Genomic DNA, 25781 nt, shown 5'->3' with positions numbered 1-25781 from the left:
GTCAAAGTTACACGGAGACTTAAAATAGTGTTTTATAATGGAAGCTTGTAGCAGTCTTAAATATTGAGAAATTTCCAAAATAACATGCAGCAAATTTCAAGTGCTCAAGAAGAGGCCATCCTTTAGGAAACAAAAGCTGTTTTCAAATATTTTCATCTACGATCCAAATTTTTGTCACAGTTGCTTTTTATAGTTCCTGTGTTAAAAGTAACTTTCATTGGTCTGTGAATTATTTAAAAATGAAAAAACAAAAAGCTTCATATTTTACAAAAACGTCAAGATTGTGATACAAAATTAGTAAAAGGAAACGTAGAATTATGCTGCAAAGTATTAAGTACCTTCCAAATCTACAGTAGCACAACAGGGCAATAGGGCCTATCAGCATATGAAAACAGCATAACAGAGCAATTTGTCCTCCAGGAGGATGAAGAACGATGCAACACTGCCTTTATGATCACTTCTGTGGCTATTTAATGATAATTATTTGGTATATTTCACCATTACTCTGAAAAAAAAAGTTATAAAGGCTATTTCCACTGAAGTCAATGGAACCCATATGCATGTCATCAATTGCAGAATTTGGCTCCAATTAATTTTTTGTGTGTGTCCCATTCTTAGTAGTACTGTAGTTTTTCTTTTGTGATATAAAAATGACAATGAAGTAATATGATAGTTGTGGCATAATGGGAGACTAGGAGATTTAAGAGGACACAGAGTCCTTCACTTGAGACTGCTAGTCTGAATTTAATCTAGATCTGTCACGACCAAATACACTTCAGGGAATTATGCAAGGAAAAAAAAATCAAAATTATGCAAAATTAAATACTTTTAAAAAGCAAATTAAATTAAATATAACACTATTTGAACTTTATTTAGTAATATATGCAGGTATTTTGTATAGCACATATAGCACATTTTATCACAGAATCTACTGCAGTGCTTTATCAGAATCTACTGCAGTGCTTTATCAGTCCTTTATCAAAAAGTGACCCTGCAGGTGTGATTTTTAAAACTAAATAAAGTTGTTAAATAAGGACTTGTTAAACCGAGATTAGTTTTTAATATTTTTCAGCAAAATGACCTTTTTTTTTAAAAAAAAACAGTAAATTAGGCGCTCACATATTTTAAAAGTCCTGGTGCAAAAAAAAACAAACAAACAAACAAAAAACAATTAAACAAAAGAATCATTAGAATCCTTGCAATATCTCAAGTATTGTGCAATGTAACAAAATTATGGTGCAATTATATTGGGTTCTTCTCTCATATTGCTTATCAAAATACTAGCACAGTAAGTAAATAACTTAAAATAAAATAAAAAAGTACCAGTTAGACTAAACCAATGGATTTTTGGTTACCATGAAGTTATTTTAAATTCTAGGATTGAAATAAAAGAACGCCAGCTCTTTCAGTTTGTCTTCCAAAAGAGAATGTCTCCAACTAGAAAGGACAAGATTATACAGCGAGATGCTGCGCTCAGCATCAGCTGTGTTTGTTACAGCATTTATGTATCTGAAAGCTAATGTTTTCAAATTCAGAAGACTATTGATGACCAAAACATGGTTATGTCAATTTCCCTGACTGTAGAGCACTCTTGATCGTGTCAGGTGTCACCTTCCCAGTATACAAAGCAAAGTCCTCTGCTGAAATGTCACTGAAGCCAGGAATTGAAGTGTAATCCTCCTTGACATGAGACATTACAGGAACTCTTCTGGGGTTGAAAATCCTTGCGCGTTTCAGGAACTTAATTGCAGGCGGCCCACTCTCAGCATCACTGATGTACTTCTTCAGCATTTCAGCTAAATTGTCAACAGCTGAACAAAATAGGTGCACCAACTTGGTACTTTGATCAATTGTTACCTGGTTGATATCTTCAGCCCTGAGAAACCTTTGAGTGGTTTCCTCCAAAAACCAAATATGTGTCTCAAAGAAAAACAGCAGTTCTTCCATTTTCTCAAAAGCAAAGAAAGTGCATGATCTCTGCTTTCAGATGTCAATGATTGGCTTGCACATTTCATTAATAAAATGCAATGCAATCTCCAGCATTAAACAATGGGTTTCATCTGACAACACTCTTTCAAGTTCCTGCAATGAATATGGTGCCAGTTGTCTCACACACCCATTTCTTCTTCAACAAAGATGTGATAATACTGAAAGTACTTTTCACGATACTGAAGAGCAGCAAACCAACTGTTCCATCTAGCTGCTACTGGGTCTGGTGCCATTGTTGCACTGGGAACTTTTTACCTCAGGTAATTTAAATACTTCATCTTCCTGCTCCCCGCCATATAGAACATTTGTGAGAAAGTTTTTACCAGTGCACTGACATCCTTGAATGGCTTATGAAAACTTTCCCCATCTAGACTGATTATGTGAGCAAGGCATGTTACATGAAAATAGTCCAGCCAGTACAATTTAGTAAGCTTTTTTTCATTTATGCATTATCCGTGTCAAAGACAACCACATTATTGTAAGCAATTTCATAACTTTGCAAAGTCTGAATGGCTAATTTTTGTGATTTGTTTTCTTCATGAAGTGTCTGTCAGCAAGACAGGAGGACACCTTCCCAGTACTATCTTTCACCAGTGGTGTGAGTAAAATGTTAAGTATATAGTGGCCCTTGTAGACAGTTATTTCATCAAATATAGCGGAAACATAGATATCTATCACTTTGTCCTTAAGTTTATTTCTCTCAGTGTTGTAGACATCTATCTAGATATCTATAAGATATGCATCTTGAAGCTGGTAACCTTCTGGAATTGCACCACCAATACATATGAAACGATGGTCCATTTTAGATAATGGTATATTTACAGTGGCACAAGTTAAGACCCAGTTATGGACAACATCCAAGTGCTCACACTGTGCTATTGTGGTTGTGTTGAAAATGTATGCTGCATTTTTTGTGATTCTATCTGTAATGCAGCTTTTCTCTTTAAATGCATCTGTGATTTGATGAGGTAGTTTGCAATTGGCGATTTCCTCTGATGGTCCAGAACTCTGCACTTTTTGCAAAAGAGTTTTCCGACATCTTCAAATACCTGTCCAGGAAGATCTTTTACTCACTCTTTTGCTGGTATATTTGAAATGTGGGATGTCATGGCATTTTGTAATGGCATTTTCTGGCAAAATCAATTAATGCTCCCTTAGATCCTCAGTGTGATCTGACATTTTTCATGGTCTCTCTCTGTTATGGGATATTATGCAATATTATGCAATAATGCATGGTCATACATTTTATGTGTAACATTAAGCAGGAACATAACTGCATAATTCCCCTGGGTGTAACCAAATATCAATCACCACCCTAATTGCATATCACAAAAACATCTTTTCTAACCAAACTGAAAATTCTTTAATTGTGCTAGATCTTCTGAAGACCTCTCCTGGTGTTTATCATCATAGACAACTTCATGTAGCTTCCAGGCCTTCAACGTTTTTACATCTAATAAGTCAAAGTTTTCCTACCCAGCCTGCCAGTGCATGAATACTTATTGAGAAAGAATATAAAAACCAAAGCAGAAGTTTTGAGACCAAATTACTTTGAGATATTATTTTGGAAAAACACTAGACTTCTCAAAAAACACTCATCCAATTAAGTTTAAACTTTCCTTAACAAAGTTTCTCTGACAATTTTCAGAGAAAAGGAAGCTTTTTCCAGAATAAGATGTGAGCGGGAAGAGGAGGGAGAGGTCAAAATGGGGCTTTATAAAGAAGCTGACATAGCAGCTGCAGAAAGCAGTTCAAATAAGTATTGCTACACTGAAGGTGGAGAGAGTAAAGTGGGCAAAGTCAAGGTCTATTCTCCCTCCTACTTCCTTCCAAACTCACAACTATGCAGGCGAGTCCCAAGAACAAAACTGGACACTAACTGGGACAAGGAAATTTACTCTTTTTAAATTGTGTTAATGAGAAGACAGAAGCTGAAATATCCTACAAAAGGTGCAAGAAGGCAGAAGAGGCCTCCCAAATAGGCCTGCAGTCTTCTGGTGCCCAGGTGGTTATGGACGAAACAATAAGAGACCAGGTGATTCTAACCCTCTTGCTCAGCCAGGCTCTTGTGATCAGTCACTCATTAAAAGCCAGTTCATCAGCAGCTGCCCAAAAAAACCAGTTACCCATTTAAGGAAAGGACAAAAATTCAGTGGTTTGTGACAGTGACTTTAGTGATCTCAGAGTAGTTTCTAGTGGCTACTACTCACCAAACACCAGATGTTCTCTCTTTGGTAATTCAACCAGAGAACACAGATTCTGATATAGCAAAAAGGATGAACTAACCCTTTGCTCTATTAGTGTACTCGTACCGCTTGTGTTGAACCTATTGTATATTTTGTACATACACAAATTTATTGTATTTGTACCTACAAAACTGAAAAAGGTAAGGGAATATAAAGTTAGACTAATATGAAGTCAAATTCTGTAATTTACTTGAACAACAGAGAAAAAAGTCCCAACCTAAGCATATGAGTTAGCATTAACTCTGATTTGGGTTGTATCATAATCCCAACTCTGTACATGGTTCTGGGAGAATTGTTTCCTTAAAAAAATAATTCATACACCATTATATATTATTTAACTGAATGAAACATCTCCAATATCTGCATTCTAAGTTTCCAAAAAATGATATAATTTAACAAAAACTGGATATGCTTTAGATCAGTCCCAGGCTACATAACAGATGTGTATTTAAGACACACATAAAATGCATTACAAATACATAAGAAAGAGCCTAAGGAACTATAAATATATTAACCACTTATAAGGTTTTAAAATTTCAGCCCATTGAGAAGTATTTATTTCAAATTCTGAAAGCAATAAAGATCACATATGTTATGGGCTAATTGCTTGCAATATCTCTATCCCCTTCATAACACTAATTTAACAATAATTTTGGAAAAATATCTCAGAAAAGATTAACTTATAAAATAGCTATAGAACAAAACTTAAGATCAAGTTGAAAACAAAAAATTAGGAGCAACATTGTTTTGAATATGAAAACTTTTAAGATTTTCTTTTTTAAATAAAGAGAGCCTATAAAGGAAAGAAAAATGACATTTTCTATTGCAGATTACTTACTGAAGACAACCTTGTGGTAAGAAACATTGCTAACTGTAATTTCCATTTTCACTGTGAATTTAAAATCCCCCCTTTGTTCAGCTGTATCCAACTTGCTGAAACAGCCTCTACTTGTCATAAAATACTACTTTTTTTGCTCATTTTTATCTTATAACAACAAAATAAATTAAGAAATTAACATATAAATGTTTACCAGGCTGAAACTTTGCACAGAGTCCAGAGTATATCAAACTGTCATTTTATAAAATCAATGAAAAAATGATATTTAGAATGGAAATTGCAATTCAACCACAACTACCGCAGCATGAACACACTGCAATAATATCAACGAGCTGCAATGTGGTATGTTTATCATTAGATAATCACACCCCTAGAGGATTAGAGGCACTCAGCTGAACCTTGTGCCTGAGAACACACTTGGGGTGTCATTATCTCATGATAACCCTACTCCCTGTCAAGTCTTATTGCTTAATTAGGGGTTACGAAGGTGATAACAAGACTAAAAGAAATTGGATGAACAGCACCTAAGATGAATGATACCTTAATCAACTTAAATCTAGCTGTTGAAAGACACACGGTCAACAAATGCATATAATCAGTTACAGTGAGCATGCACTATATTTTAGAGGAATGGGGTAAAAGGCGATAGAGAGATCTGAGAAGTCTAGACACATTTAATGTCTGACTTTTATTTGCCAGGTTTCGTGATTTTTTTATGATTGGTAATTCAAATGGGGTTTTTAGATTAAATCACAGCATATGTAAAATGCTAAAAAATTGAAAGTCAATATGAAATTTAGCTTTGACCTTAAGATACCAGGCTCACAGGAGAATGAACCATCATAATCCAATACAGGATTTAAGTATACAGTATGCAAGTTATCTGCTCAATAGCACCCAAGACTTTAATAAACTTCACTTTGTCCTCAAAAGGTAGCAACAGTGTGCTTCTTTATTTAATTTTCAATTATGGTTTAGAAATGGGCAAATGTTTTTTAAAAAGAGCACTTTAAAAAGAAAGACCTCTAAGCTCTATAAAAGCTATCACTGAATGTCTGACTATAGTTCTTTTGTTCTGTTTTGTAAACAGCTACCATATTTGCAGATGGAACACAGTCACAGATCTGGTACACTCAGAACTGCTTTCCAATTCACTGTGAAACATCAATTATCTTTATCAAATAACAGTATCTCATCTCAGTGCGTTATCAAGATGGAGTCTTATTTTAGCTGGACTGCAGCTCTATCTGTATATCAAGGCTGGCCGCAGTGGCAGAGAGTGAGTGAAAGGCTGTGAAATAATCAATAATAATCATCAAATTGTGGTCGACAGGTTGTGAGGATGGAAGTTTTTGATGAAACCTCAACCTTTTTTGTGCAGATGATAAGGCTTAACCTTTGCAATACCTGATAACTATGACTCAGAGGAAGCCTTGCATACACTTAAGAGGTTTCACAGTTCAAAAAAAAAACCCTACTTTGTTTTAAGTGGAATACCAAGTTCAGGCTATCAAACACCATCTTTTCTTCACTGAACAAGTGGGAAGACAAAGAACCACACTGAATGTATTTTATGTAATCATCCTACTGTATTTCAAGAGTTCAAGGCCTCACGCTTGTGAAGGCAACATCTACACTATGAACTAGGGGTGCGAGTCCCGTGCTTAGGTAGACATACTTGCACTCACACTAACAGTGTAGCTGGGGCAGCACAGGTAGTGGCAGTGAAGGCACAGCCTAGCCATATGTACACACAGGTTTGAGGAGAGTTGGTATTCGGCACAGCTAAGCTATGCCTCTGCTGCCACTGATCATGCTAGCATAGCTATGCTGCTATTTATTTCCAGACTAGCTCAATGAGAGTTAGCGTGAGTATGTGTACACAGCAGGGAAATCACACTCGTAGTGGAGAGTTAGGCTATGTCTAAGATCGATTTTTTTGGTTCGACTGAGCAGCAAGGAAGATATGCTCAATCGATCCGGAAGTCGATTTAACAAAACCGCCTCCCCCAAAAGTGTAGCATTGCATCGATGTGTACGCATTTCCCATTGGTGCAGTGCAGTGGAGATGGCGTGCTAAACAGAAGTTACGAAGTCGACGGGAGTTACGCAAGCTACTCTATGTATAACAATGAACAGAACTGGGGAAATAATGCAAAACATTTTCAGCAAATGTTACTTTGAATATTTAAATGAATTAATTTTAGCCAGGTTTTTGCCACTTTTAGGTTTACTTTCTCTGGAAAAAATATTTGGAGAAAGTGAATATCAAAGTCACATGCAAAAATACTAGCAAAATCTGAATTCCAAATTCTCACATGCAATTATCTGATCCAGAAATGCTTGTGCGCGCTTATGTAGTTAGGAAATGGAAACAAAACAGGTGACTTATTACAGCAATCTCAACTAAGCAAGAAAACTCACATTTTAAATATTTACAATCAAAACATTCAAAAAAACACGAGAAAAATAATTTCAACTTATGAATGCATTCAAGAAAATTATTAAAATAAAAAAATTGCTGTTTGTGAGTTATTTGCTCAGATCATACAATCTGTTAATTGCTTTTATTAAGCATCTGCTAAGTAAACAAGCTGGAAAGCCATTGTAAATCATCACAAAATTCTAGAAGAGTTGTTAATAACTATCTTATAAAAATCATAAAAAATTAATGACAAACACTATTTAACTACTGTTTTTATGGATTTTTATTAAAAAAAAGTTAATCACTAAATTCCTAGAATAAATAAAACAAAAATGTGCTTATGGAATTTAAGATCTTTCCTTGCTGATTTATGTAAAGGGTGACACATATATGACTATAAAGAAACTTTTCAAAGTTAATGTGAATAACACGCTTGATCCTGCACGTCTGTGAGTCTCAATCCTGCAGTATGGTGGGGTTAATTAAAAATGCAGCCCTAACACCAGAAAATTCTGCCCCAGAATCATTCCCTCTGACTAGACTAGAGGAATCCTCTGGTGGCTTAGAGCTATGACAACAGCTCCACAAATCTCCAAGGCTCCTGGCATTGGTCCATGGCCAGGATATTCCTATGCCTTGACATCCATAACTGCTGGAATGACCCCTGGAAACTGTTGGTAACTGGCACAGATTAAGTAAACTTTTAGGCTACCTTCATATGCCCAGGAGGACAAATCATCCAAAATGCCCTAGCATCATGGGAATATAAAGGTAGAAAGCCATCTTTGTTTCCTGGCCTCCCTTCAGCTGCACTTAGCATTTTTTAACTGCAGCTCAGGATTGGGTCCTTTGGCATGTTAACAGAACTTACTCAATGTACAGGATCCGTACTCAGTATCTGGGCCACAGGGGAGCATGTATGTGTGTTCAATTATTTTCAATTAGCAAATCCTCAATCCTGATCTCCAAGGTTCTGAATGATTTGGGCTCAGAATATGTAAACAGATTACTTGACAATCTGGGATTTAAAACTGTAATTAACTCCCTCTTTTGGCACCGTGGAAGAATTACTGCAAGGGTTTGTGAAGACTGATTGTGAAGGAGACAGAACTTTTTCAGGGGCTGATTCTTAACTGTTAATTATACTCTAGAAATAAGAATCACCTCAAATGTCAACCCTCCAAATGAAGTCACAATTTAAAAAATGCATAGCACTTCACAACAACAACAAAATCCAAAAATTTTAAAACAGCTGGCCAAGGAGTTCTGTAAATGGTTAATGTTGATTTTTAATAAGTCTTGGAAAAATGGGGAAATTCAAGAAGACGTGAAGAAATTGGTGACTGGGCCAGTATTTAAAAGGGTAAACAGGGTGACTCAAATAATTAGAGGCCTGACATAAAGCCCAGGCAAAATAATGGATCAGATTATCCTGATCTTGATTAATAAAGAATTAATTAATGCCAGTCCACATGGGTTTATAGAAAATAGATCTTGTCAAACAAACAATTATCATTTTTTGATGAGATTACAAATTTGGTTAATAAAAATAATAGAGGTGATGTAATATAATTAGACTTCTGTAAGGCATTTGACTTCATTCCACATGACATTTTGATTAAGAAACTAGAAAAATACAAAATTAAGAGCACATATTAAATGGATTAAAAATTGGATAACTGATGCATCTTAAAACATAAGTATACACAGGGAATCATCACGGAGTGGGTGTGTTTCTAGTGGGATACTGTAGGGATTAGTTCTTGGTTCTATTCTAATATTTTTATCAAATGACCTACAAGAAAATATAAAATCATTACTCATAGAGTTTGCAGATAACACAAAGACTGGGGGAATGGTAAACAATGAGGAGAACAGGTCACTGATATAGAGTTTGTTTGGTAAGCAGAGTGTAAGCAAATAATGTGTGTTTCAATATAGCCAAATGTAAGGTTATGCCTCTGGGAACAAAGAAGGTAGCCATACTTACAGGATGAAGCACTTTATCCTGGGAAGTACTGACTCTGAAGGAGACTTGGGGGTCATGTTGAATAATCAGCTGAACTCCAGTGTGACACTGTGGCTAAAAGAGCTATTGAAATTTTTGGACTTATAAACGGGAATATCAAGTGGGAGTAGGAATGTTTATATTACCTCTGAATTTAGCAATAATTGACACTGGAGTACTATGTCCAATTCTGGTGTCCACATGTCAAGAAGGATGTTGATAAAACTGGACAGGGTTCAAAGAAGAGTGTTGAGAATGATTAAAGGATTGGAAAACATGCTTTATAGGGAAAGCTTCCAGGAGCTCAGTCTGTTTAGTTTATCAAAGAGAAGGTTAAGGGATGATTTGATCACAGTCTATAAGTACTTACATAAGCAACAGAAATTTGATAATAGAGGATTATTCAATCTAGCAGTCAAAGATACTAAAAGATCCTTTGACTGTAAATTGAATCTAGACAATTTCAGACTAGAAGTAAGGCACATGTTTTTAACAGTGAGGGTAATTAATCAGTGGAAGAACTTACTAAAGATATTGGTGGATTTTCCATCACCAGGAATTTTAAAATCAAGATTGGTTGGTTTTCTAAAAGAAGAAGTGACACCTTTGTGCAGTAATGATGGTTCTTCAAGATGTGTCCCCCTATGGGTACTCCACTGTAGGTTAGACAGTGCATGAGTGGGCCTAACAGACACTGCTACCAAAGTTCTCCAATCAGCAGCACAGGGATGCAAGCACACCTATAGCAGAGCATCCATAGGGACACATATGCTCTAGTTCAACACCGCTATTGGAGTTCATACAGGAATTAATTCAAGAAAGTCCTAAATTGTCTGTGTTATGCAGGAGATCAGGCTAAATGCTCAAAATGGTCCCTTTTTGGCTTTCAAATCTATGAAAATCATCCATACACAATTTTCCCCCTTGGGAGAGGCACCATACGTAACCAATGCCAGTTAAATTACTCACGATGGTGCACAGATACCATGTTAACGGATGCAGTGCAAGAGCATGAGTAGAATAGAAAACCTAATCTTACAAGGTACCATGGTCCTGCCTGGGAACTAGTGCTCTGCACTTCACAGAAGGCTTACCCATCACCTGGTGAGACTGGGCAGGACCTTGCTAACTAAAAGAGAAGCCATTCTTTAAAATTTTCCTAAAGGTGGTTTGAGCATATTTCTTTTAAAATAAATGTTTTTGTTATTTTTGTCTGACTCACAAAAAACCACTATTTTTATACCAAAGCAGAAAGTTTTAGTCAAAACAGCAGCAAAACTTGAATAAATGCAACCATTTTTTCAAAATGTCTTTAAAAAAGGTGCCTATTTTTAATGAATATTCATTTACTCCATTTAAACAGCACTAAGTTCAGAATGTGTAACCCTTAAGCACAAAGTACAAATTCCAAACATTACAGATTTGACTACTGATAAACAATAAATAATCTCTTTTATGGAAAAATATACTATTGTATTCTACAGAAATGGCCCAAAGTACAGTTATAATAGTGTCAATACAGTAGTGGACCATTATAAACTACTACACAATCAAGTTACAGAGAACGTATGGGTAAATTTTTTTAAAAAGCTGACAGCTAATTAAGCAAAAGGCAAAGTGTATGTCTGAGATTTCTATCTATCACAGTTATTCTAGTATCCATCACTGAAGTTTCTAAGATTTTGAAAATTGTCTGAGATTAACATCTTCACTAAGTCTCTTTATCTTTTACTCTTTTGAAGTGCCCTTCATTAGGGAAATGTTTCAAAAGTAGTTCTGGAACAACCACATGTACAATTTCATTCTCATTTTCAAAAATACAATATAAGACTTATAAGCACCTTTTTCTTTTAAACAAAATAAAATTTAATAGTGTGGTGTTGAACCTTGGTATATAGGCTCTGCTAAAACAGAGCATAAGACACAATCTTAAAATTGCTACAACACTTTACTCCACATACAATAAATGTTCTCTAGAAATGTAGCAGTTGTTCTAAGGCTAGATCAGTTGACTTCCAGAGCTGAGTAGCAATAAGATAGTATGTTTTATTATGAGTGTCATGGAGACGGTGTGAAAAATCAAGAGCCACAGGCAGTAAGCGGCAGTGGGTCAATAATGTTCACAGAGACATTGTGTAGATAATCAACAACAAGGCCCTAGGTTCTCTATGCACTGCAAACAGCTGAAGGGCAAATCAATACAGCCATGGGAAGGACACTACCCTGTTCCACTTCCCACAATACACTATTAAGACTGCAGGAAAGCACCCTAAAAAGGAAAGTAATTCAAAATTTATACGTAGCTAACATTAAGCAAAAGGACTGTAAAAATAATACTTAGTAAAAAAAGGAATTAATACTTTTTGTCTTAAAAATCTATGTAGCTAAAGAGAAACAAGATTAAACAGATCCTCTATGCACTGAATTATAAACAATGACTAGACAAGAGAAAGTGGCATGTATTTGGAATACTTATGATGTAATACAATAGAGATGCTGATTGCTTTCTAAAAGCAATAAGGGTTAGACAGACAGACAGACAGACAGATAGATACTTGAAACACAATAGTTCTAAATAATAGGAATATCATTGAAATGCATCAGGTTTTATAAATGTAGGGACTAAAATTTAATATTTTAAATGTTGAACTGAAGTTTTAAAAATTAATTAATAGGAAAAATACTGTAGTAAATTAATAGGCTTATATGTAAAATAACTAATGATTAGAAAGAAAAAGGATAATATTATAATGCAGATTATTGGTGCTATGAGACAATTTTACAGATAGTATTTATAAATGACATCTTGTTAAATGTGTGACACTAATGCAAAATTTTAAGTAAAAAACCCATCACAAATAAATGTTGATTTATTATTTCTTCAGGAAAAGGTGATTCTTCACATCCATCATTGTATTAATCACTAGACGTAATTTCTTAGTTCTTTGTATAACTATCTTTCTCAAAACCTGAATAAAAATATGCTGGAAGGAAAAATGAATACAGACAAAATAACTGTTTCTGATAATTCAAAGTTGAAGTGCCTCCCTGTTTCCTTCAAACAGACAATAAAATCCTGACCATTAACACCACTCTATTTCACGGAAATCTAATAACTGCATCTAGCAGAATATATAAAAATGACAGTATCTTTTTCTGTTGCTGAGCATGATTACCAAGTGTATGAAAAAAACACACTCTTCTGTATTAAATCTTAAATGCAATTTAAGTAAATTATAAAGCAACAATATACATATATTACAACAAACAGGTTTAGAAGGGTGCTTGTAAAACTGCATAGGAAAGGATGTTAGCAATTACAGTTTAATTTTAATCTACAATAAATATTTTAAAGTGCAGAGTAAAGTGCTACCATTTTCTTTATGCCTCATTCAGTACTAACACCATAATGATAAAAAAAAGAAAATGCATGTAAAGATTTTTTTATGAGGATTTCTGATATTTTTCTGTCTTACAAAGAGCCAGAATTCCTAAATCATTTTTCCTCTGACATAGTGTATACTAGCACGCTGCTGCTGAGAGAGAAAGAGAGGAACTAATAGCTAATGTCTCCACTCTCAGGTTCTTTTAATTAACTACAGGAAACCAACAGTAAATACACCAATTGATGAAACTTGTAGTTGGAGCTCTGCTATAACAGAGTCTGAAACTTTGAACAGTATTCTTTGGAACCCAGCTTGTTACAGTATCGTTAAAGGCTGTTTCCTATCTTTGTAAATTATACAGCTTAATAAAATCACCCAGACTAAATTCTCCCACTGCTAACATTGGAGGATTGGCCCTAATATGGGTGGAATTCCCTGTGATAATCTGGAAAAGGAGAAGTGACCTCTGCAACAGCATCCCCTCCAGCTCCCTGGGACTCCACAGACATCATTCCCTGGGCACTCCATGGTTAGTCTTCCTCCACAGGATTTTGGGGCTGGCAGGAATGGGTGAAACAAGAGATCAGCATTTGTTTTGCCATCTGTGATCTAGGTGGAAATCTTGGAGTGAGAAACAACATTAACTTACACAGAGTCCCCTCCAGAGCCTTTCCTACACAAGACAATGATGGAATGGGCACCTTCAGTGGCCAGACTGTCAACGTGACAGAAGCCAATGAAAGAGCCAAATGGAGGGATATACGCAAGATGACTACTGCCTCAGTAGATCACTGCTTCTGTAGGACTAGGGGACCTTTTCTTTTATGCTCTTCACAGATCCCTCATCTCCCACTACAGAGGATGTCATCATAAAAACTCTGCAGAGTGAGCCCCACAGAGCTTTCTGGCCTCCTGCTATTGTTTCCATAGAAGGGGATGGTCCTCCCTTAGTATTTGTAGATGTACATTAAATACCTATTGTGCAAATAGGTTCAAGAAGGCATCACAGTTTAACTGAACTTTGTTTTAGTCACTTGATCTAAAATATGGCAATTTTCTGCCCAAAATTTTCTTTGTGTTTGGACCTAACAAGGTCCACCAATGCCAAGACTTAGATTTGGATCCAGTCAGAAAGGGAATTTATTCTGTGAAAAAGATAGAAATCTGAGGCACAGTAGATTGATGTTAGCAAAACCAGCAAAAATGTGAATTTTTCAATGGCTTCCTGGATAATGAGAATATTTTCACATACCTATAATAGGCATTCACGGCAGTCACCATAACACCACTTTCTGAAGTTTTATAGCATGTGCTATGATATATAAATATTCATATAATGGACCTATTAGTCACATTTATATCTTATTCCTTTGGAACTGATATGCTATACTGAATAATAACCAAAGTATGCATTTATACAAATTTGAAGAGATTTTCAAAGGCACAGATGGCAGTTAGGTGCCTAATTGGCACTGACTTTCAATGGGAGTTGGGAACCTAACTGCCATTTGAGACTTTGAAAATCCACCCCAGTGCTGTTAGCTGAAATGTACTGTGGTCTGCTAGAAAATGTAGTATACAATAAGGTTAATCAACCAGAGGAACCATATTCCACATGATCATATTAGTACAGAAACACATACATGTATTCGAGTCAATACATAAACATGCTCTGTTTATCAATACATTCTGGACTGTAATAAAGAGGACTTTTTTAAAACAACAATTTTGAAAAAAGTAAAATTTCTTCTTTCCTGTAGATATGAATTCTGTTATTAGTTACACATGTGCTAATCCAGACAGTCTGCTCATCCATCTCCGACCAGCAGGAGGCTAGGATTTTCTCTGGGAACCTTAAGAACATGGGGAGCACCATGTCATCCATTTGTGTGTGTTCCTCAAGAACAGCAGAGAGCTACCCAACATGGTAAGTTCATATATAATGAACAAACAACACTGTTTACTAAACTGAACAATTTAGAACTTTTTCTTGAAACAGAACTATTTATAGAAAGGGCCTGTATTAGCATACTGTTTGTATAATCAAATGAACTGAAATTTACCATAAGAACACGGGTTCTTTTCTGTGCAGTTTCACATATGGCAATCGAACTATAGAACAATAACAACACTAACATTTTCAAATGTTCAGCACTAACATTTTCAAATGTTTCAAAGTGAGTGCCTATAGTTATGTGGCCTAATTGACAGAGGCACTGAAAAGCCAAAGCTCCTACTAAATTCAATGGGAAAATTATTTAAATGTCTAGATACGATTTAAGTGTCAGATTTTAAGCACCCAAATTTGAAAAACTGTCGTTTGTATCCAGATAGCCAAAGAGAGGTGTGAATACTGATCAAGTACTACCACAAGCTCAAACAGATATTACCTCATCCACCTTGTCTCTCTAATATCCTGGGACCGACTAATACTGTGCTGCATACCAAAAGGAAGTGTCTTTTTAGAGATACACACCTACTCTGTGATTTCACAAACATGTATACTGAAATTTCTAATCAGTAGCGGCCACTTGATGTTTTGCCTACGATATTGCAGCAGCTCTTTAATGGCCTGTTCTGAAGCCCATTGAAGTTGCCCTAGCTATTTACGTGGATCTCTTTGTTTTGCTTTCTATACATATATTACAAAAGAAGATACAACTATCTGATTATTCTGACTTGGCTTCTATAGAATAAGATGCAGGCAGGTGAAATCCCAAATGCATTAATCAATAGCAAAATATCTATTGACTTCAGTGGGGCCGGGATTTCATCCAGTGTCTAAGTGATGGAAAGGTAGTTGACTATGGCCTTGTCTACATAATAAAGTGATTTTTGTATAATCTAAGGTGTGAATTTAAACTAATCTAGGTATACTGGTATAAACTACTCCCATGTAGACATTCCTAATCTGCTATAAAAGAGTGCCTTTTCAGATTAGTCTATGTTGCTTTGGGAAGGGCTAAAGCTAAACTGAAAAAAGATACTTTGATATCAGCATAAGAGTGTCCATATTGAAGGCAGAGGTGTTTTACTGGTACAACTATACTGGTGTAATTGGTAAAACTTTCCTATGTTGACAAGGCCTCACATTTTCAACAACATTGACACTTATAGCAATGGCAAATTCCTCTCCCTTGCAAACTCTGGCTTGAGAGAAAATAATCTGTATCTTTCACCTTCAAATGATACACAGTTAGTTAATTTTTTTTCAACACAATAACAGCTGGCCATTGTCCAAAACCATTTGATACCATATTTCCAATGACAGTTCATGGAATGTCATAAGCAGCATCTGCACTAAGACCTAGCATTGCAACGAACACTGGGAAAGTATCTAAAATGTTACTATCTATTGTAGTAGATAGGAAGCTCTCAATGCCAACTATTGCAGTAACCAGACAAGTAGCCTAAACCTAGAAATACTTTAAAGCCTTCTGCTCTCCAAACTGGTTCTCAAGTTTTAAAGCTCTTTCTTAAAAAACTCTCTCTCTCTGCTGGATTCTTGAAGCATCCTTCAAGTAAGTGCTCAAACACCTTGTGTGTGTATTTTATAATTGCATAAAGGAACAGGCAGAAGAGCCCTTATAAACATGTAACTGATAAATCTTCAAATTTGAATAACATAAGATTGTCATCAGACTACTCCCTATTTTCACCCCTAGTCAGACTATTCTGTTTATCCTCAATCTGTAAATCAGACACCATATTAATATCTATTTCAGGATCAAAATATCTTTGGGGTCACTAAAAGATGTTAAATAGGCAAAATGAAAGTAAAAAGTAGTCCCCTCCAAATTCCTCTATCTTTCTCAATATTCCCCTTCCTCCCTGTCTGCCATCTGCCTGATGGTGGATATTTTCCTCTTTTAAAAATTCTTACAGGATTCAGTTGTAGAACCAGTCAAAGCCTATAATTATCCCCTCTGCTCTTCTGCAAGCCATCCTCTCTCCTCCTGTTGCCCCACTTCTTTTCCCATATCACAGAAAGCTCTTCCTAGCTGCACTAAAATTAGCCATATTAAGAAATGCAGAGTTTGATTCCATGAATGCTGAGCACCTTCTCATAGGGGTCGTGGTTAATGAGCACCTCAAAGGATCAGATTCTGAACATGAAGCCAACTGATGGCTTTTGTTTTCCCCCTAATAATTTCTCATATCTGTGACACACCAAATTTTTCTGATATTATGACCACGGTAATATTTAAAAAAATCAAAACAGCAAATGATAATACTTAATTGTTCTGGATGCCCGTCTCTGCCAACCAGAATTACCTGTCTCTTCATATGATTTGTTTAGAGTCTGAGGGAGAGTAAGGAAACAGGCGGTCCTAAATATTCCACTAAAATGTCCAATTAACCACAGTATTCTTCAAACCATTTATTGAAACATATCTGGAGTAGGGTCCAGTAATCTAATACAATAAAATGTCAACGAAAAATAAAAATGGGGCGTTTATGGATAAATGACTTGCAAACATTAGCCAGAGACCATCTCATTCAACACAGCCAATGGTTATTGTATAGAAAGCATTTTAAAATGACTGGGGATGTGTGTGCGAGGGGGCGAATCAGCAAGATAAGATACTTTAGCATGTCTGCCAAACCAAGGGCAAATCAACCCAGAGGGAAGATTTTCACTGCAGATTCAACCACACGCATAGATGTAGCTGTAAGCACTTAACTAGCTTGTCTATCAACACCTGTGATGCTTTTTAACTATTTTACATCAGTAGATAATTTTAAGACATTTTATGGCACATTTTGAAAATCCTAAAGTGGGTTAGAAATAAAATTATTTCAGAAATAAAAATACCCATGTGTTTATCCAGGAATCGTTTTAGTAAATTAATTTTAAAGATAAAAATTTAATAACTCAAAGTATAGGATAAATGTAGTAACTAAATTAAAGAATTGGTTACACTGTTATTCTCCTTAAATGGGAATATACAGGCACAACGGAGCTGTAGTGAAGTGGACGGTTAAATACTTAAATATTAGCATAAAGAGTATATGGACTAGCCACAAGCAAGAGAGACCCAGACTTGGGGATTAATTTGGGATTTTCACTCCCAGTTTCCAGTGAGACCAAGTACACCGCAAAGACATTATGACAAGTTTGAATGGACAAAGATGTTCAATACAAAGCCTTGGTATGACCTTGATTGCTGAATGGTTGGAGTGGAAAGTGATGCATTGTTCACAGCACCCTTGGCAAAGAGGGTCAAGAAAATATATCTTGAGAGAAGAGGAAGGAACTGACTGTGCCTTTGTGGCAAGAAGGTAGCTATGGCCAGGGTCTGAAGACTGCAGAATTGGACAGCCTCAATGTGCAAGAAATGATACTATCCAGAGCAAACAGCCTCCCATGGTTTGATACATCAAGGCTGTAACAGAGTTGAAGATAACAGAGTTGAAGATAACACACAGTTCATAGTGATGGAACACAATCAATGATTAAAATCCAGGCTAGCCTTCCATAAAGGCCAGGAGATTTACATAATCAGAGCTAGTGATTTCTTTAGCTTTCAGGTGATATTACAAACAAATCACTTTAAAAATGTCAACTGTCAGTCTCATTTGTATGTTATAGCTTTGGAAGTCTCGTTGAATTGATTCAATATGTAAGCCAAAAAGGACCTGTAAAGGGGCTGATGGCTCAGGGGATCAGAAATAGGATATGGAGGCTTTCACCTCTAGGTTGTCAGCTGATAAAGTCTGTTACCGTCACGCGACTGTTTGTAAAAGAACTTTGGTTATCTCAAACTAATTCCCAATGGACAGTTGTCCACATAATAAACACTACCACAAATGACAACCTTCCTAGTAATCTCTGCTGAGAAGTTAAGGATCAGATACTAGGAATGGAGACTGAACTACCCTCTTACTCCTAGAGGTGGGTCCTTCCAGGTCATAGGAGAGGAAGCATGAGGAAATGTACCATTGTCTTTGCTGTTCTTCTGTTCTCTAAATAAACAGAGGATTTCAGTCTCCATGGCTGTCAGTCTGGAAACTACAAGCAGCATTACATTTATACACAAAATTAGAAAGAGCAAACAAAAGCCACAAATCAAAAAAGTAGTTAAAAGAATTAGTTTACATTTAATCTAAAAACTTTGGGATTGCTACCAGGGCTTTAACATATTACCATTTATAAGAGAATATTAACAATTCAATTTTCTGCAAAGATTATCAATTATAAAATCATATTCAACCAAGTCCTCACCATTCCAGTATAAAAACTGAAAAACTTCCTCTACACCATAACCTGTTTGACTGCGCAATGTATTGTTCTGAGTTAATATTATCATCTAACTATACATTTTGTTTAATACCAGAAAGTATACTTGAAATATAGGCATATTTTATAAAGAGGAACTAGAGAAAAAATTACCAGTAAGTTTTCTTCATACTGAAAATCAGACAAATATAAAATCAGCATTCAAATACAAGAGATTTATTTCAGAGAAGTTTGTCACAAGTAACACCTTATTTAGGGTTTCTGTTATTAACCCATCTATGGCAGCCATTCAGTCTCAGTGAAGGAAGACAGCAGGGCTCTATATACTTTGAGTCCTTCATTAAACTATTGATCCCCTTAGCATTATCCATAATGTTCCAGCAGCTCAGCATGTCAACTGGTGCAGAGCTAGTCTCTCTTTCCTTTCAATAACTTCCACACACTACGGGGAGGAAGTCACAATGATTTATTTACCTGACATTTTCCAGTCCGGATGTCGTAGAGGGCCACTGAACCATGGCGAGCTCCAACTGCTATTCTGTGACTCCGCTCATAATAGCTGACCATGTAGAACCTGCATTGAACATTATAACAAGGAACAGGTGAGATCCGACCTGCTTTCATGATGTTAAAATTAACTGGTAATACATATTGGTCATTAATATTAGTGCTTGAAGAGATTTTATTAAGATATCTTTTGGTTACTAGTCTTCCAAAATACTTTTCATTTAACAAATAAACACAACTGACTCCTAATAAAATCATGCAGCACTCCAGCTAGATGTTTTATATCTCAGGACTTACAAGATTTTTTTTTGATCAAGTTAGGTAACCGCATGCACAGGCATTCTAAGATATTGGAATAAATGTGAATTTTGTTATAATAAAATAACAAAGACTGACAACACTTAGATACAGTTAAATGTTACAGTTAGATGGTTAAATAAGAACCTTTCTGCACTGAACAATATCAAAATATTTCTGCTTGAACACCAGAAAGGAAAGACAGGATGTAATTGGGGGGGAAAGGGGGCGGCGCGTGGCTTCCCATTAAATGAAACTGGGCTCAGCTCTCTTGGGCCAGTCCAGATGCTCCAAGCTGCCAAGGGGGGCAGCACCTAGGGGGCTATAGAAAGCCTGGTGAGATCCAGTGTGTCAGAGTAGATGGAGTCAGCCAGCAGACAGAACAGGAGATGAAAGCTGCCAAAGAGAGCAGGTGGTTCATGAAAGAGGGTTAAAGGCAGGAGTGCGGAAAGGGGTTTCCACATTGGTGTCCCCAATCCGGAGGGCTGATGGCAGGAAAAGCAGCAGTGGGAGATGCCTGCTGGCTCTAAGCTGGCAAACGAGAGCCAAAGGTCAGAGTGGTCTGAAGGAAGGAGGAGCAGTGGAGGGGCTTACTCAGGGGCATTTCTTTGCTGCAGAGCTGAGGCCTAAGAAAAGTTCCCAGTTGAGAGGCTGTGGGAGTTCCTGCTGGGAAGTGTGGGGTTGCACCCCAAAAGAAGGACTGGAGTGACTGTCCTGGTAGAGGGATGAAGGAGGACTTGCAAAGAGTCTGGGTGTGGCGGAAGACATTGGAAGGTGGAATGTGTTATGTAAATGGCCAAGAGGATGTGTAATTTTAAGGACTCCTTGCACTGGGGTGATATGGACTATGCTCTGGGAGTTTTGCACTATGTTTGGTTAATAAGTTATATTGATGGACTTGAGAACATGCTTCCACAGAATTCCTGGGAACTCAAAAGGTAAACTGAGGCACAGGGCCATGAGGGGGATGCCTGGGAGGGGGCCATTTGGTTACACAGGATCATTAAAAAAAGATAAGAAACAACCTCCAAACTAATAACAGTATCTTTACATAAAAAGCAATGAATCACAATAGGTATTAATGGCAATAATATTCTTCCTGCTGTTTGAAAAGTATGTTGTATTTCTTAATGTCACATGATACTTTATGCAGTGCATGAGCATAGCATTATTTTAAAATACAAAGTGGCTTTCAAAGCCCAGACAATTATTACACCTCTAATATGAAACACCTTGTCAATCTCCTTATTCCAAAGTGAAGTCCTTTGGAACTTCTGAATACCTTTCTGAAAAAACAAAGATCAGACCTTTAAAAAGTAAAAGTGCCCATTATTACGCTCCCAATAGTTAAATCTCACTCTAGCAGGTTCTACATGAGACTGCTAGAGTTATTCTGTAAAAATATGGTGCTGATCATATATATGGCTTAAAACATCATAACTAACAGTATCTTACACTGATATATCACCTTTCTTCCTGAAGGACCCAGAGTGCAACATCCACTACACAAATACAAAAATCATGCAATCATTTATATGATGCAGAATGGTAGTCAGGAAGAAAAACAGCACAAAACAGGCTGTAAAAAAGGGGATGGTTAGTTTTGATACAGGATAATGGAGTAAAAAGCTTTAGAAGAAAGGGAATGAAGAGTCTGGACTATATTTTTAGTTCTCTGTTTTGAAGAAGTAAATGCGTAAATGTAGGGCCAGGTTTACAGGACTGGCTCCAGCATCTGCTGCAACTCAGGAAAGAGGAGGTCACAATCTAGCCTGGTTTGCCTGCACCATCCACACAGTTGTCCATCCTCTTGTCATCAGCACAGAAAACCTCACATAAAGCCAGCATAAATTTGAAAGCATGTGGTTGCATGTGTATTAGCTAATTTACTTGGCAAGTAAAACATAATCTGGCATCTCAGGTTCCTGCACTCCCAAATGCAAACCACAAGGCTCCAACTGCCTAGAGATACAGCCATCATCTAATTTCCCCAAGGACCCGGTGTCCCAAAAGCAAATGCCTTCACTAGGTCATTCCTTGTGGCAGGAACTATGACCCATAGAGAAGGTTCTTCAGACCCACCAGTGGTATCACTGACCCCTGCCAAAACTCTCTCCTATTATCCACTTTGAAACTAATTTTTGGGATGCTATACTGAGGGCAATAACTTAGTATAAATTTCTGAGGCCCTATCTTTCCACAACTTCTGCCCACCACTGCTGCTCCTTCCATGCACTATGCTATTATAAGGACCTGCACAGTTAAGGACACAGCACATTAGAGCATAAAAAGCTGCTGAGACTGTTATCCCATAGGTCGATACATTAACTTGTGTCCTGTGCTCTGTCAGTACAGAACACTACACCCCCAAGATCCATCAGTAAGTGGTTGAGAAGATCTCTAACTGCTTGGCTGCACTGAGAAGCGGGAATGTTTCAACCCTGAATACCAAGCCTCTTATTCCCCTCCCCTGGCACCAGCCTGGTCAATCTGTTTGATTTTTGGGCTTTCAGATCCATCAGTTAAGGCCAGCATTGAAACTATTCTGTCTTCTTATCACTCCTCATTAAGGGGGAAAAAGTGTTGAAAACATTGGCACATCCATTTGTGAAAACTGCGATGCAGGGGACGTAGAGAGGCAGGAATGAGTATTTTGGGTGAGATAACTGATAATGCTATGGGCTAACAGATGTCCTCAAGGTCTAAAGGACATGAACTTGATATAAGGTATGTAGGTTGAATGATATTCAGTGAATAAGGCAGGGGACCACTTATCTAAGCTCAGGCCCACATTTTACACTGCCATGTCAAATTTTACTTGCCTGCCTTAATAAAGTATTTGTCCCAGATGAGCATTAAGTGGAATTTTGTAAAACTGTTTCATACAATCAGTAAACTCTACACTTTATATTTATTCTTACAGAACAATATGTACTGAAACAAACAAGTGGTATCTGATAACTCCAGGTAAAATTTTGTGAAAGGAAGGAAACAGATTTTAATACTAATTACTTTATCCCTCATTAGTTCTGCTGCTCCACTGCATGGGTAAAATCCATGTATTTGCAGCAGATTTTTTAAAGAAATGAGAACATCACAAATAGTTAGACCAAAGCAGACAGCATTCATTTCCTTACTGGATTTTAAGTACCCATTTAGACAAAGAGAGCAGAGTCAGCTTTTTTCTTGAAAAGAATTAGTCTGCCTAATGCAGTTTTGTTTTTGTTATTTTTTTTTTAGTACATAAACCTCCTTGGAAAATAGACATTTTTGTTGTAATCTTTTTTTAAAAAAATTCAAAGCTCCAAAAAAACCCAATCAACAATTCTAGTCTGTTTGCATTCAGTTCTTGACTATTTTAGTCTTCTTTATCTTTTAGTTTGTTTTTACTATCATATTATCCTTAAGTTTTTTTCTTAATAGTAATATGCTTTCATCTTTTGACAGCAATATCTATTTAACATGCCTCTAACCCTTTTTAGAGTTTGTAAGTGATGAATATTTCTTTTTTTTTTAAATATATACACAGTTAAATATTTTTTAATCCTATGAACTACACTTTCGAAGCTTCCACACAGCAGAGTTCAGCTAACAGATAATGATTTCAAAACAGCCAATCTACATTTAAATTTAGATTCTGAAGCAATTCCACTCCTGCAAATCCAGCTGATGTATCCATACACACACTTGGCAGCTTAGTGGAATCTATGCTCTTAGTGCTGGGCTATTATTGTACATAAACAAAAAAAAGCTGTGGTGGGCAAAAGGACAATTTCCATCTCAGCATCCACTTCATTTTATTACCTGAGGAGTTTTGGTCAAACTGAATAAATAATGCTGTTTTAGTAGCAGTGGCAGACATGTCCCAAGTCAGAGGTGGGGCTGCAGGTAGCAATCTGCACACGCACTTCCCTCCCTCCTCGCCTATTCTCTCCCCCCTTCAGAATGAAAATCTCAGATGTTAATGGGCAATGTGGCCCCTCTACTGTTCTCTGCCAACCTTAGTTCAACCAAAACCTAATTCTCCGACTCCATTTAATCCTGCCAACACAAGCTGTTCTCCTCCCAATTCAGAACATCCTTAAGACCCCTCAACTCCCTCCAATCCAACCAAACTGAAGCATGCAAAAAACCATGAGTCAAGGCCCCACCCCTCCATCTCTAAAACCATTAGATTGGTTTAAAAACCATGAGATTTAAAGAAAAAAATAAAGCTGGGATTTTTTATTTGCCCTCTGATTATGGAGCCTCTCCACAACCACAAAGGCTAGAAACTTCCTTTTAAAAAAAAAAAGTAAAGCTTATAGCTTTACATAAGTCACATGACTCCAGAAGCTGGGGTTTTATGAAAATCACCCCATATCATGGGACTTGCTATAAAATCATGAGCGTTTGCGACACTGCAATCCCACCTGCTCAAAAACACCTCTTCACACATGCAATACCCTATCCTCCAGGCAAAGAACCCTTCTTCTTTTTACTTACTCTCTTCCTGGCATAGAACCTTCTCTCACCAAACACTTCCAGGATCACATTACAGCCCAGTCAACCCCTCACATTTACAGGTCTCGATTCAGCAAGGTACCTAAACACACACACAGTCTCACTGACCCCAAAAGGACTATTCACATGCCTCAGGTTATTGAATCAGGGCTATGTGATTCTTATGAAATCTTCTGAGCTGTACAAACATTTCTGACTTCAACTTTATCCTGAGCATTTTCAAAATTTCCTAAATAAATACTTTATTGTCATCCCACTGCATTTCTGTATTTTATTTTATTTGGATTTTATGATTTTTGTCTGGTATTCTATTGAGCATTGGTAAAAATCAGTCTATGTACAACATGACAGAAGCAAGGGCCATCCTATATGAAGAACTAAAACACTGGGAAAACCAGATATCAAACCTAATCAAATATTGCAAAATATGTTGTTTAGTGAGAGATTCATCTCATTACAGACAGATCGGATGGATTCAGGGTCACAGAAAGTAACAAGATGACTACTAAATCTCTATGCCAACTGAAGGAAAGATGATAATCCAATATTTGATCCAGCATACTATTATTCAAAGCCATGGGATTTACAAGCCTACTCAAGCTAGGACTTTGCTTGAAAACAGGAACACACACTTCAAGCAGAGGTTGGTCATTATAGGCATTGACATAGTATTTAAAGACTACTGTATGAGAACGGAAAGCCTGAGATAAAAATGCCTAATAATATTGTTTTTTCTGCTGAAGTAACAGACTCAATCTCAACAGGTGTGCACATTTAATACAGTATAGCAGTGAGATCATTAGGAGATTAAAAGAATTAGTAATAGGATTAAGCCAAAGTGCTACCACTTGGATTCTGTCCAGAGATTCAATGATTTGCTAAAACCATATGAAAATTTCCATTGGTCTGAAAGATGACTTCAGTAGAGTGCTGTATCATTTTTACAATAGCCATAACTATGTACAGTAGGAGATATTGCTAGCAATTTAACTAATTGTAAAGACAATGTGCCACTATAAAAATGCAAAAAGGATGGGGAGATTTCTTGCATTAATTCCCACTTGCCCTTGCATTTACATTTCAAGATAAAGTTTTTAAAATATCTGAAGGAAGGAAGATTATCTTTATTCATGACATACCTGTCAAGGATATAATAGTTCCCTTCCTGCATCTGTTGTTCTTTTTTATAGCTTGTTACATTAAATTACAACCCCCTGACATATTAAATATGTAATTTACATGGTTTCTATGTTATAACATGAATATTTATAATAGCCTAAGAATATTATAAATACTCACATATTATAAATCACATTTTATTATCTGTGAGTATTAAACTTC

The 25781-nt window shown here is 36.5% G+C and overlaps 1 protein-coding gene across 3 annotated transcripts in view; it reads right to left on the bottom strand.

Moving 5' to 3' along the window:
- Window positions 1–25781, bottom strand: part of WDR7 (WD repeat domain 7) — a 347323-nt gene that overhangs the window by 38940 nt on the left and 282602 nt on the right. For all 3 annotated transcript variants that reach the window (XM_067545438.1, XM_067545439.1, XM_067545440.1), the window contains one exon: window positions 19608–19707. In XM_067545438.1, coding sequence (XP_067401539.1) covers window positions 19608–19707 — 100 coding nt within the window. The remainder of the gene's footprint in view (window positions 1–19607; window positions 19708–25781) is intronic.

This window comes from Emydura macquarii, unplaced genomic scaffold, assembly GCF_026122565.2.
Source record: "Emydura macquarii macquarii isolate MOO-44397 ecotype Brisbane River unplaced genomic scaffold, CSIRO-AGI_Emac_v2 contig_1045, whole genome shotgun sequence".
Classification (NCBI taxonomy): Eukaryota; Metazoa; Chordata; order Testudines; family Chelidae; genus Emydura; species Emydura macquarii.
This window is presented reverse-complemented; position numbering and strand designations above follow the sequence as displayed.